At 39.1% G+C, this 11,117-nt stretch overlaps 1 protein-coding gene across 2 annotated transcripts in view; it reads right to left on the bottom strand.

Annotated features, from left to right (window-relative positions):
• Positions 1-8,588, bottom strand: part of CPB2 (carboxypeptidase B2) — a 40,648-nt gene extending 32,060 nt beyond the window's left edge. Inside the window, exon 1 of one of the 2 annotated variants that reach the window (XM_007466452.1) lies at positions 8,502-8,588. In XM_007466452.1, coding sequence (XP_007466514.1) covers positions 8,502-8,575 — 74 coding nt within the window. In that variant the 5' untranslated portion in view covers positions 8,576-8,588. The remainder of the gene's footprint in view (positions 1-8,501) is intronic. The other variant, XM_007466453.1, reaches the window with a different exon arrangement.
• Positions 8,589-11,117: the final 2,529 nt, after the last annotated feature.

Here is an 11,117-nt window from a genome sequence, read left to right as displayed (position 1 = left end):
CTACCTCAAGAAACAAGAAAAATCTCAAATAATCTAACATTACACCTAAAGGAACCAGAGAAAGAAAAACAAACAAAGCCCAAAGTTAGCAGAAGAAAGAATACATCAAGATCAGAGCAGAAATAAATGAAATAGAAACAAAGAAAACAATAGCAAAGATCAATAAAACTGAAAGCTGCTTCTTTGAGAAGATAAACAAAATTGATAAACCCTTAGCCAGACTCATGAAGAAGAAAAGGGAGAGGATGTAACTCAATAAAATTAGAAATGAAAAATGAGAAATCACAACTGACACTGCAGAAATGCCAAGGATTATAAGAGACGACTACAAACAACTCTATGCCAATAAAATGGACAACCGTGAAGAAACGGACAAATTCTTGGAAAGGTACTATTTTCCAAGACTGAACCAGGAAGAATTAGAAAATATAAACAGACCTAACATAAGTAACAAAACTGAAACCTTAATTAAAAATTTTCCAACAAACAAAAGGCCAGGACCAGATGGCTTCACAGGCAAATTCTATCAAACATTTAGAGAAGAGCTAACACCAATCGCTCTCAAATTCTTCCAGAAAATTGCTGAGGGAGAAACACTCCAAAATTCATTCTATGAAGCCACCATCACCCTGATACCAAAACCAGAAAAAGATATCACAAAAAAAGAAAATTATAGACCAGTATCACTGATGAACAGAGATGCAAAAATTCTGAACAAAACACTAGCAAACAGAATCCAACAACACATTAAAAGGATCATACACCATGATCAAGTGGGATTTATCCCAGAGATGCAAGGATTCTTCAATATAGGCAATATACACAAACCAATGCACACTAACAAATTAAGGAGTAAAAACCATACGATCATCTCAATAGATGCAGAAAAAGCTTTTGAGAAAATTCAATACCCACTTATGATAAAAACTCTCCAGAAAATGGGCATAGAGGGAACCTCCCTCAACATAATAAGGCCATATATGACAAACCCACAGCAAGCATCATACTCAATGGTGAAAAAGTGAAAGCATTTCCACTAGGATCAGGAAGAAGACAAGGATGTCCACTGTCACCACTCTTGTTCAACATAGTTTTGGAAGTCCTAGCCACAGCCACAAAGGAGGCAAGAACATACAATGGAGAAAAGACAGCCTCTTCAATAAGTGGTGCTGGGAAAACTGGACAGCTACATGTAAAAGAATGAAATTAGAACACTACCTAACACCATACACAAAAGTAAACTCCAAAGGGATTAAATAAAGCCTTAAATGTAAGACCAGACAGTACAAAACTTTTAGAGGAAAACATAGGAAGAACACTCTTTGACATAAACGGCAGCAAGATCTTTTTTGACCCACCTCCTAGAGTAACAGAAATAAAAGCACAAATAAACAAATGGGACTTAATTAAATCTAAAACCTTTTGTAGAGCAAAGGAAACAAGACAAAAAGACAACCCTCAGAATGGGAGAGAGTATTTGCAAATGAAACAACAGACAAAGGATTAATCTCCAAAATATACAAACAGCTCATGGAGCTCAATATCAAATAAACAAACAACCCAGTTAAAAAAATGGGCAGAAGACCTAAATAGACATTTCAGCAAGGAAGACATACAGATGGCCAAGAGGCACATGAAAAGATGCTCAACATCACTAATTATTACAGAAATGTAAATCAAAACTACAATGAGGTATCACCTGCACCAGTCAGAACGGCCATTATCAAAAAAGCTAGAAACAATAAATGCTGGAAAGGATATGGTGAAAAGAGAACCCTCCTGCACTGTTGGTGGGAATGTAAATTGATACAACCACTATGGAAAACAGTATGGAGGTTCCTTAAAAACCTAAAAATAGAACTACCCTATGACCCAGCAATCCCACTACTGGGCATATACCCTGAGAAAACCACAATTCAAAAAGAGACATGTACCACAATGTTCATTGCAGCACTATTTACAATAGCCAGGACATGGAAGCAACCTAAGTGTCCATCAACAGATGAATGGATAAAGAAGATGTGGCACATATATACAGTGGAATATTACTCATCCATAAGAAGAAACGAAATTGAGTTATTTGTAGTGAGGTGGATGGACCTAGAGTCTGTCATACAGAGGGAAGTAAGTCAGAAAGAGAAAAACAAATACCATATGCTAACGCATATATATGGAATCTAAAAAGAAAAAAAAAGGTACTGATAAACCTAGTGGCAGGGCATAGAGGTAGGCATAGAGAATGGAATTGATGACATGGGTTGGGAGGGTGAAGCTGGCGCGCACTGAGAGTAGCATCGACATATATACACTACCGAATGTAAAATAGTTGGCTGGTGGGAAGCAGCAGCACGGCACAGGGAGATCAGCTCGGTACTTTGCGATGATCTAGAGGGGTGGGATAGGGAGGATGGGAGGGAGGCTCAAGAGGGAGGGGATATGGGGACATGTGTATGCATATGGCTGATTCGCTTTGTTGTGCCACAGAAACTAACACGGTATTGTGAAGCAATTATACTCCAATAAAGATCTATTTAAAAAAAAAGGATAATCAACAAGGGCCTGCTGTATAGCACAGGGAGCTCTGCTCAATATTATGTACCAACCTAAATGGGAAAAGAATTTGAAAAAGAATAGATACATGTATATGTATAACTGAATCACTTTGCTGTACACCTGAAACTAACACAGCACTGCTAATCAATTATACTCCAATATAAAATAAAAAGTTAAAAAAAATAGAGGCTGAATTTCAATTTCTCATAAAGGAAATTTTGTGTTGACCAGAAGATAAGATGCTTGGGCGTTTTTCAAATGCATTAGAAGACAAGAAAGTAACACAGTTAGTCAACAGAAGGGGGAAGAAAATGTAAAGGTAAAAAATGTGTTATCTAAATGGGTCTCTTTCTTAAGGAGGAAAAAAAATTAAGGAAATATAAAAAATAAATTAGGAAATGTGGAGGAGTAAAATTATGGGGATATAAATTTACCATAAAATATATTAATATGTCCACGTTCAAACTGTGGTGAGCTGGACTCTTCCTATCTCAAGTTTGACAAAAGTGCCAACACAACAGAATCAAATAATGAGATGGGGTCAGTCAGAGGCTATGAAGCCCAGGCATAGAAACTGGTTTTAACCACACAGGCTGGTTGGGTTTTATCAACAGGATGCTGCAAAGGCCCACAACAAAACCAGACTGAAGCAGCGAGGTCCTAGTTAGAGGGCAAAATAGGCTAAAGGTCACCGCTTTCCTGAACTTGATTTATCTCTGTGTTTGTTTCAAAAGTACCTGGTGTTCGGCAGAGATGTTTTGCAGCTGTACTTTGAGAGATACACAACGGTCAACCGCCCCGAACCAGCTCTGACTTGACCACAGGAACACACCTACGTAGATGAAACCTGGAGATGTCAGAGAAGGCTCTTTGCTTCATCACCATGCTTATATCTCCGCCCTAAGAGGGGCTTTGTACTCTGCTGGCACAGTTTGTGCCGTGTGCAAAGGAGCATGGAAAACTGCGCATGCCTGGCTGCCCCTGGAAGTCTCCGCCCCCTTCCTCGAGCCCAGATGACCTCTCTGCCTCCTAACCCTTAAAATTCCCTTACTGCCCTCCCTTCTGGGAGAAGATGCCTTTAGAGCTCGAGCTCCCCTTCTCCATTCTCTGGCCATTGAGTAAAAGACTGTCCTGCTTGCACCAAACAGTTTCATCATTGGCAGCACGAACCTGAGCCGGAAAGAGCTCCTTGACCCAGCCACGGGGACTTCGGTCCAGCCGGGGCCCCAAGAGGGGGGGCCTCACATCTCGTTCGGTAACAAGATCACCTTATGTAGAGCTTACCATTTTTTCAAATCAGTTTCCTGGCTCCGTGTCCCCTTAAGTCAGAGAGAGGATGTGAAAAGCGGTCAGAGGGGAGACAGGGGGAGAATTTGTGAGTATATTTCTTTGCAGATTTCAGATTGTTGCGATTCTGTGAATCCCCACTCTCCCAAAAGGGATGAAATTTGGGGATGTTACTTCCTTCAACTCAGCCTAGTGGGGGGCGAGGATGGGTGAGTCTAAGCATGTTCCCTCAAGTTTAACTGACACAAGCACCGGTGCCTGACTTGCTTCTGAGAAAAAGCTAAACCTGCATGGGCTGGCCTCCAGTTGACTAGATTAGCCATTAATATCAGAAGAAAAGGCACTTCCTGTTATGTATTCGTTATGGCTCAGATGCCGTCCAATAGCGCCACCTAAAGGGGTGGAGAGCTCACAGCAGCAAGAACCTGGAGGTGAAGGCAAAATTCTTAGAATGAAAGATGGACTCACAAGTGGCTACCTAGAAACAGCTGCCTCTATCCTGGTCTGCAGAAATTCCCAGCAAGAATTTTTTGTTTTCATTCCAGAACATTTTACTGTTGAGATTTATCAAAATGCAACTGCAGATCAGCCATTGATTGTCTGAACACGAAGTGCTATTAGGAAAATGATCATGACAAGAAAACAAGAACTTAAAACCCAAGAAAAGGGCTAATGAGAAAAGGAGTCTGTTTTCCTACAAAGATTGAGATATTTGAGTAATGCCTTGGTTGGAGTAGACATTCTAGTTTCTGAATTGAGGTTTGCATTTCAACATGACCCAAGGACTACCAATTACTTAAGAGTGGGCTAAAAAGCCATAGAATTTTCTAACTTTCCATGCAAGGGTGGGGAAAGATTACTCTGCCACATAGAATATATTGGGGCAATGGGAGATGAAAAATAAAGGTGTGGGGTTTTTTTGTTTGTTTTAATTTTTATTGGAGTGAAGTTAATTTACAATGTTGTGTTAGTTTCAGGTGTACAGCAAAGTGAATCAGTTATATATACACATATATCCACTCTTTTTTAGATTCTTTTTCCATATAGGTCATTACAGAGTATTGAGTAGACTTCCTTGTGCTATACAGTAGGTCCTTATTAGTTATCTATTTTATATATAGTAGTGTGTGTATGTCAATCCCTCCCCCCTTCCCCCCCACCATAAGTTTGTTTTCTATATCTGTATCTATTTCTGTTTTGTAAAGATGTGTTTTGACGATGACTCTGAAGGGATACAGTTACAGATGTAACCAATAACCATTTAGGAAAAAAAAAAGGCTTGCACCGAAAATAAAGTTAAAAATACAAGCACAGTGAGATAACAGGTCACTTTACACAGAAAACCAAACGAGGCTCAAGGAGGGCTCAAATTGTTCAAGACTGCATGACTCGTAAGTTGCAGACCTGAGGTTTCAACTCAGCTCTCCAGCTTCTGAGCTTTTAATACCTAGGCAACATTTCCTCTGCTGCTTCCCCTCGAAGAATATGATTATGGTCCTCAAGGTCTGTTCCCTGCTATGGTTTACAGGGATGATTCACACTCGCCATAGCTCTGAAAGATGATTTTTGAATTTAAAAAGCTGGTGAGTTGGCTCTGAACAATGGAATATAGCCCAAGGCTGCAGTTTTGTTTTATGCATTACAGCATTTTAAAGCCACTAGTGCCCTGTTCTCTAAGATGAAAGTAATCTATCAGTAGGAGCTAAGTCAAAGAGAACAAGCTGGTCTCCAGGTGGCAGACAGTATATGAAGTCAACAAAAGGAACTCTTCCTGTGGTCTATTAATTCAAAAGCCTCCTCCACTCTTCGCCAACTCTTTTTCCTTCTTTTCATCCTATTTCATCTTCTTTCCAAATAAATGGCCTCAGCTGACTGGCCACACTTAGGTAATCAGAGCACAATGCAATTAATGACTGTTTACAAGATTCTTGCTAGTATTTTATTTTTACCCTTTATAGTGTTTGGCCTTTAAAATCAAGTGAACATGGAGACTTTTTTTTTTTTTTTTTTTGGCTGTCTTTCTCTTTGACATATGGTATTTATGCGTTTAAAACATTTTTTGTTTTCATTCCAGAACATTTTACTGATGAGATTTATCAAAATGCAACTGCAGACCCGCCATTGATTGTCTGAATACAAAGTGCTATTAGGAAAATGATCATGACAAGAAAACAATAACAAAGAGCAGCTTTAAAAAAAGCCAGACCCTTAGCTCTTTTTAGGAGGGGTTATATTTTTTACCCCCAGAAATAATTCATCAAAGTCTGTCGCCCTGAATAAAATTAGATTTTTCTTTTAGCTTGGGTAATAGGCAATTCGTGGAAAAGCAATGCTCAGAAACATTTGGTAAAAAAAAAAAAAAAAAAAAAAAAAAAATTTTTACTCACAGAAAGCAGAGTTTGCGATTTTATTTCTAGTGGAGGAATGGGACCCAGGAATCAGATATGCATCTGCCCACAAAGCTGCAGTTCCCCTTCCCCAGTACATGGGGACCATTATGATAGGTACAAAGTATTAAATATTTTCAACATGATATTATTTGATTAAAATATAGTCATAGTCTCACCCCTCTCTTCAAGCATAGGTATCAATCAGACTTCAAAGCATATGTTGAAGCAAAAAATAGTAAGAAGAGCCATGCATGAGGGAATTTTTCTCATTCATTTCTTACTATTTTCTTTCTGTGTATTTCCTTTATTTGCCTAATGTGTAGTTCCACTGAACTGTTATAAGCTTATTCGTTTTGCAGCAACATGGTCAAGCTTTGGTATATCTTGCTAGTGGTTGTCTTATCAAGGATTTTAGTTTACTGTATGATGCAGATGGTGGTCTGTAGGTGAGCCTGCTAACCTCTGACACAGCCAGCTGTTATGATGCTCGTGCCAGGCTGCCGCTGAGGCCACCTTTAGACCTGCCGTAGTGAGGACCTTGAGACCGGACTTGTAGCCCCGGCCTCTCTTCCAGGCTACCTTTCAGACTGCCTGTCTCTGCCAATTCCCTGTGACTAAATCTGACCTCCCTTCAAATTGGCTCTCTTCCTAATTTCTATAATTTTTAGAGGCACTGCTGTGCAGTGAAAAGAGTAGAAATGAGGTGAAAATGGGGTTGAATGCAACCTCAACATCTGTTGTTTGATTTGGAGCCAGCGTTATTCTCCCTGAGGCTTATTTTCCTCCTCTGTAAAATGTCAGTAAAAAAGACTGGAGGATTGTGGGCACTTAACAGGTTAACATTTCTAAGTGCCTATCCCAGTGCCTGGGACAACACAGATGCTAAATAATCACTCACTTCCTCCCCTTTCCCTCTCTGGCAACGACACTACCACTGCCTACAGTGTCCAGGTTGGACATGTTGAGAGCAGTTTTTCTCCTTCCCTCTCCTTTACCCTTAATTAAAGCCAGCTGCCAAGTAATTGGATATTAGAACTAGCAAGAACCTTAGAAATCATAGCCATCTGATTTATTGACAATACATAGAGACATAAGTCACCAATTCTCCTAGCAATTTGTCTCCCGTGTCAATTTCAGTAACAATCATTTGGTGATGAAATTTGTTACTTGATACTTGGCGATTATATTCAACAAAAAAGAATCAACCAACTATTCTTAGTTTAGTAATGGTGGGCAAACACAGCTTCCAATTCACAAGGCAAACTTTTCTTTGTGGCCGCACTGTGCAGCTTGTGGGATCTTAGTTCCCCGACTGGGGATTGAACTCGGGCCCTCAGCAGCGAAAGTGCCGAGTCCTAACTACTGGGCCGCCAGGAAATTCCCAAACTCTATTTTCCTAAATGCTGTCCTATGGCTCTTTATGACTCAGTTTCTTTGGGAGAATTTTCCCTGCCCCTGGTATGTCCCTTCTCTTTGCCATTCACTGAGGAGAGGAATACATCTCAGAGACAACTGGAGGAGAAAAGGATCATAGAAAAAAACAACAGGAAAAAAAGATAATTCCAAAGGAAACAATATCAATTTTGAAGAGCCTAAAACTTGACTAATGAATTACAATAATACATATAGCCTCAAAACTATTTACACCATGCTTTATATATGCTAGGGCATGAGTTTGTTTGTGTTCCGTCAAGTGGTTTATAGTAGAAACTCCTAAGGGATTCGCTCTACCAAGCAAAATAAGAACTAGATATGTTCATGTGTGTGTTCTTTATAACACAACTATTCTTCCTTTCCTATTCCATGCTGAACACCCATGCACAACCCAAACCTCCTCTCTGATACCTTTATCCTCTTATCCCTCCCGTGTTCTATGTACAAGAAAAAAATAAATGATCCATAGTCAATGTGTAGTATATGTGAAGACAAGAAAGACATAAAGCACGTGAAGTGTTAAGGGGTAAATAATTACATATTTTAAAAAAATCAAGAGTCTATTTCTTTAATTTTCATAGCTACTGAATATACATATCATCCAGAGTTTTCTCAGTAATAAAACTAGAGCCAGAAAAGAAAAAAAGACCCTAGATCTAGTGAGATCCTTATTATACTGACATCTACAATTTGGAAGGGCAACATGGAAAGTTTCAGAAAGAGCTGACCTTCAGACTTGAATGTTTTGCTCCCCAGTCCAATGCACTGACTGGATTCCATGAGGGGCAAACAAGTGGGGGAAACGACCCACCGCCATCTAGGATTCTAGCGGGTTACCTCTGAAATGCGAAGGCATGCTGCTCACAGAACAGGATGGTGGCCACAAGGACTCCAAAGCTATGAAGCTTCATCCCCACAGCGATTTTCTATAAAACAAAACTCTCTGAAGAGAAGGGTCCAGATAGCTGATTACTTAAGAGCCTTCTTTGCACACTGGTTAAAATATAATGGCATGTTCCCTGTCGTTTCTGTGCTCAATCGACTTCGCTTCCATTCCCACCCTCAAAAAGAAAGTATGATGAGAGTTGTTATTCTCATTGTAGACTATCTAGAAAATATTTAACTCTTCAGGGAAGATGAGGCCAAGAATAAAAGGATAGTAATACAGTGGAAACATGTCTTGTTTGTTGAAGAACCATAGCCATAGAGTATTGACCCATGGATCTCAGCCCATGCTGCGGGAGGTCTCCTGTGGAGTACTAACTCATTAGAGCTTCCGTTGCTTTTCTCTTTTTCAACATTTTCAACTTAGATGAAGACATAAAAGGTGAGTTTTTCAAATTTATGGTTGAGAAGGAGAGCTTATACGGAGGATTATAGGACCTCCATTCAAAGAGAGTTTTCCTTGTCCATGTGGAATGATGGGTCCACCCGTAAAAGAATAAGAATGCTATGTGTGGGGAGCTCTTTTGAGAAGTAAAAAAATCAGGTAGTTGTGAATCATGTTTATTTAGGGAAGGTCACCATAACAGCCATAACACCATAACAGTCTGAATCAAAGCCCACCATACATCATTCTGAAGGTAGCACCATATAACATTTTGTCTGGTGTGAGGCCACATCTAACCTCTGTAAGTGGAGGGACCCTGGTCCCCTTCCTACATTCCCACTGGTAAGTGCATTTGAATGCCCTTGAGGTCAGGGCAGGCAAATTTGCAAAATAAATCATCCTCCCTTCAGTGGACTTCTGAGAAGGAAAGGATTGAGAGTTCAAATCTCAGTCTGGGATTCAAAGGTATTGAAACATATTTAATGGATCGAGGTGACCGCCACTGAAACTACTGGGTTGACCAGAAAGCTTGTTCATGTTCTTGCACTCCATAACATCTTATGGAAAGACCCGAACTAGCTTTCTGGCCAACCCAATACATTTTATATAAGAAAGAAGGAGAAAAAAGAAAATACATGCGTTTCTGCTCATTTGTGGAGAAAGAAACACAGGCAGGATAAACCAGAAATCAATGAGATGGGTTACCTCCAGCAGGTGAGTGAAAAACAGTGGGAATAATACGAACCGGGTAGAAGAGATGGGGGGAGGGACATTTCTGCGAGTAAAACTGAATACCTCTGTATTTTAGAACCGTGTTAATTTTTCACATACTCAAAACAACCAGTCAAGTACATAAAATGAATACAAACCAAACCAAATGAATGTAATTTTGTTTCAAATAAATAACATAACCACACTGAAGTGGAGAGGGGGAAAAACTAACCAAAGTGAACACTTTTAACACAAAAAGTAACTTTAAAATAACTTTAAAATAACTCTAAAATTACAAAAAGTAATTTTAAAGTAACAGTTAAAATTTATTGACCAACTTTATCAGTTTTTGTGCTCTCTATTTATTTTGTATCCTATGGTTTTCCCTCTGGATTTAAAACCATTTCTTCTTGCTGAAGCAATCTTTTAAAGGCTCCTTTAGTTAACATCCAACGGTGGTAAATTCTATTATGCTCCGTATATCTAACAATAACTTTATTCAGCCATCACTTTCAAAGACTAATTTAGTTGAATGTAATATTCTAATGTGACAGGTCTTCTGTTGTGTTTTGGCATCTACTGTTGTGTGGTTGAAATTGGCCGTCCAGGAACTGCTGTTTCCCAGCAGGTCAGCTGTCCTTTCTATTCAATGTCTTTTAAGGGATTATCTTTATTTTTGATGCTCCTCAGATCCATTACTCTGGTATAGATGTGGAATTATTTTTAATTATCTTGCTTGGTACACAGAATGTAGTTTTGATCTATATTTCTTCAGTTTTGGAAAATCACTTTATTGTTTCCTCAGCTGTTGGATGGATCTCTGCTAGTCCCTTTGGAGATCCTTGATCTGCCCTCCATGTCTTGTAACTGTCCTTTCATGTTTTTAAAAACCATAATCTTTGTCTCTGTATGCTGAGTTCTGAGTGTGTTTCTCAGCAGTATCTTCAAATACACTAATTCATTCTTTGTGTCTTATTTAGACTACATAGTCAGTTGAGGTGGGTATTTTTTTGTTACTGTTTCTATAACTATAAATATTTTCCAACATTTGCAACTGGCACTTTTTCACATTTATCCATGTTGTTTTCATATCCATATTTTAAAATATCATTTAAAATATTTTATTGTTTCATTTTTTATGAGTATTGTTTCTTCAGAGCTCTTGCTGAGAATCCTCAGAACACTTCTTTTTAAAATCTGTGCCAGGTTGCTCTAGAAGTTTAATTGTATTTGGGGTGATTTTATGCACTGAGCTTATTGGCTGCCTTTCTTAGCATTTGGTTTCTTTTGTGATTTGGAACCTGGGTTTGTAAGCTCATTGGGAAGCCTTTTGTTTTCCTTTTCTATCTTTCTACCTCTTCGCTCACTTCTCTCCATTTTGCACGAGGCTTCAAGCAGCCCCTGGGCTTCCA

Source organism: Lipotes vexillifer, unplaced genomic scaffold, assembly GCF_000442215.2.
Source record: "Lipotes vexillifer unplaced genomic scaffold, Lipotes_vexillifer_v1.1 scaffold384, whole genome shotgun sequence".
NCBI lineage: Eukaryota > Metazoa > Chordata > Mammalia > Artiodactyla > Lipotidae > Lipotes > Lipotes vexillifer.
The sequence above is the reverse complement of the archived record's forward strand: the minus strand, read 5'-3'. Positions and strand labels throughout refer to the sequence as shown.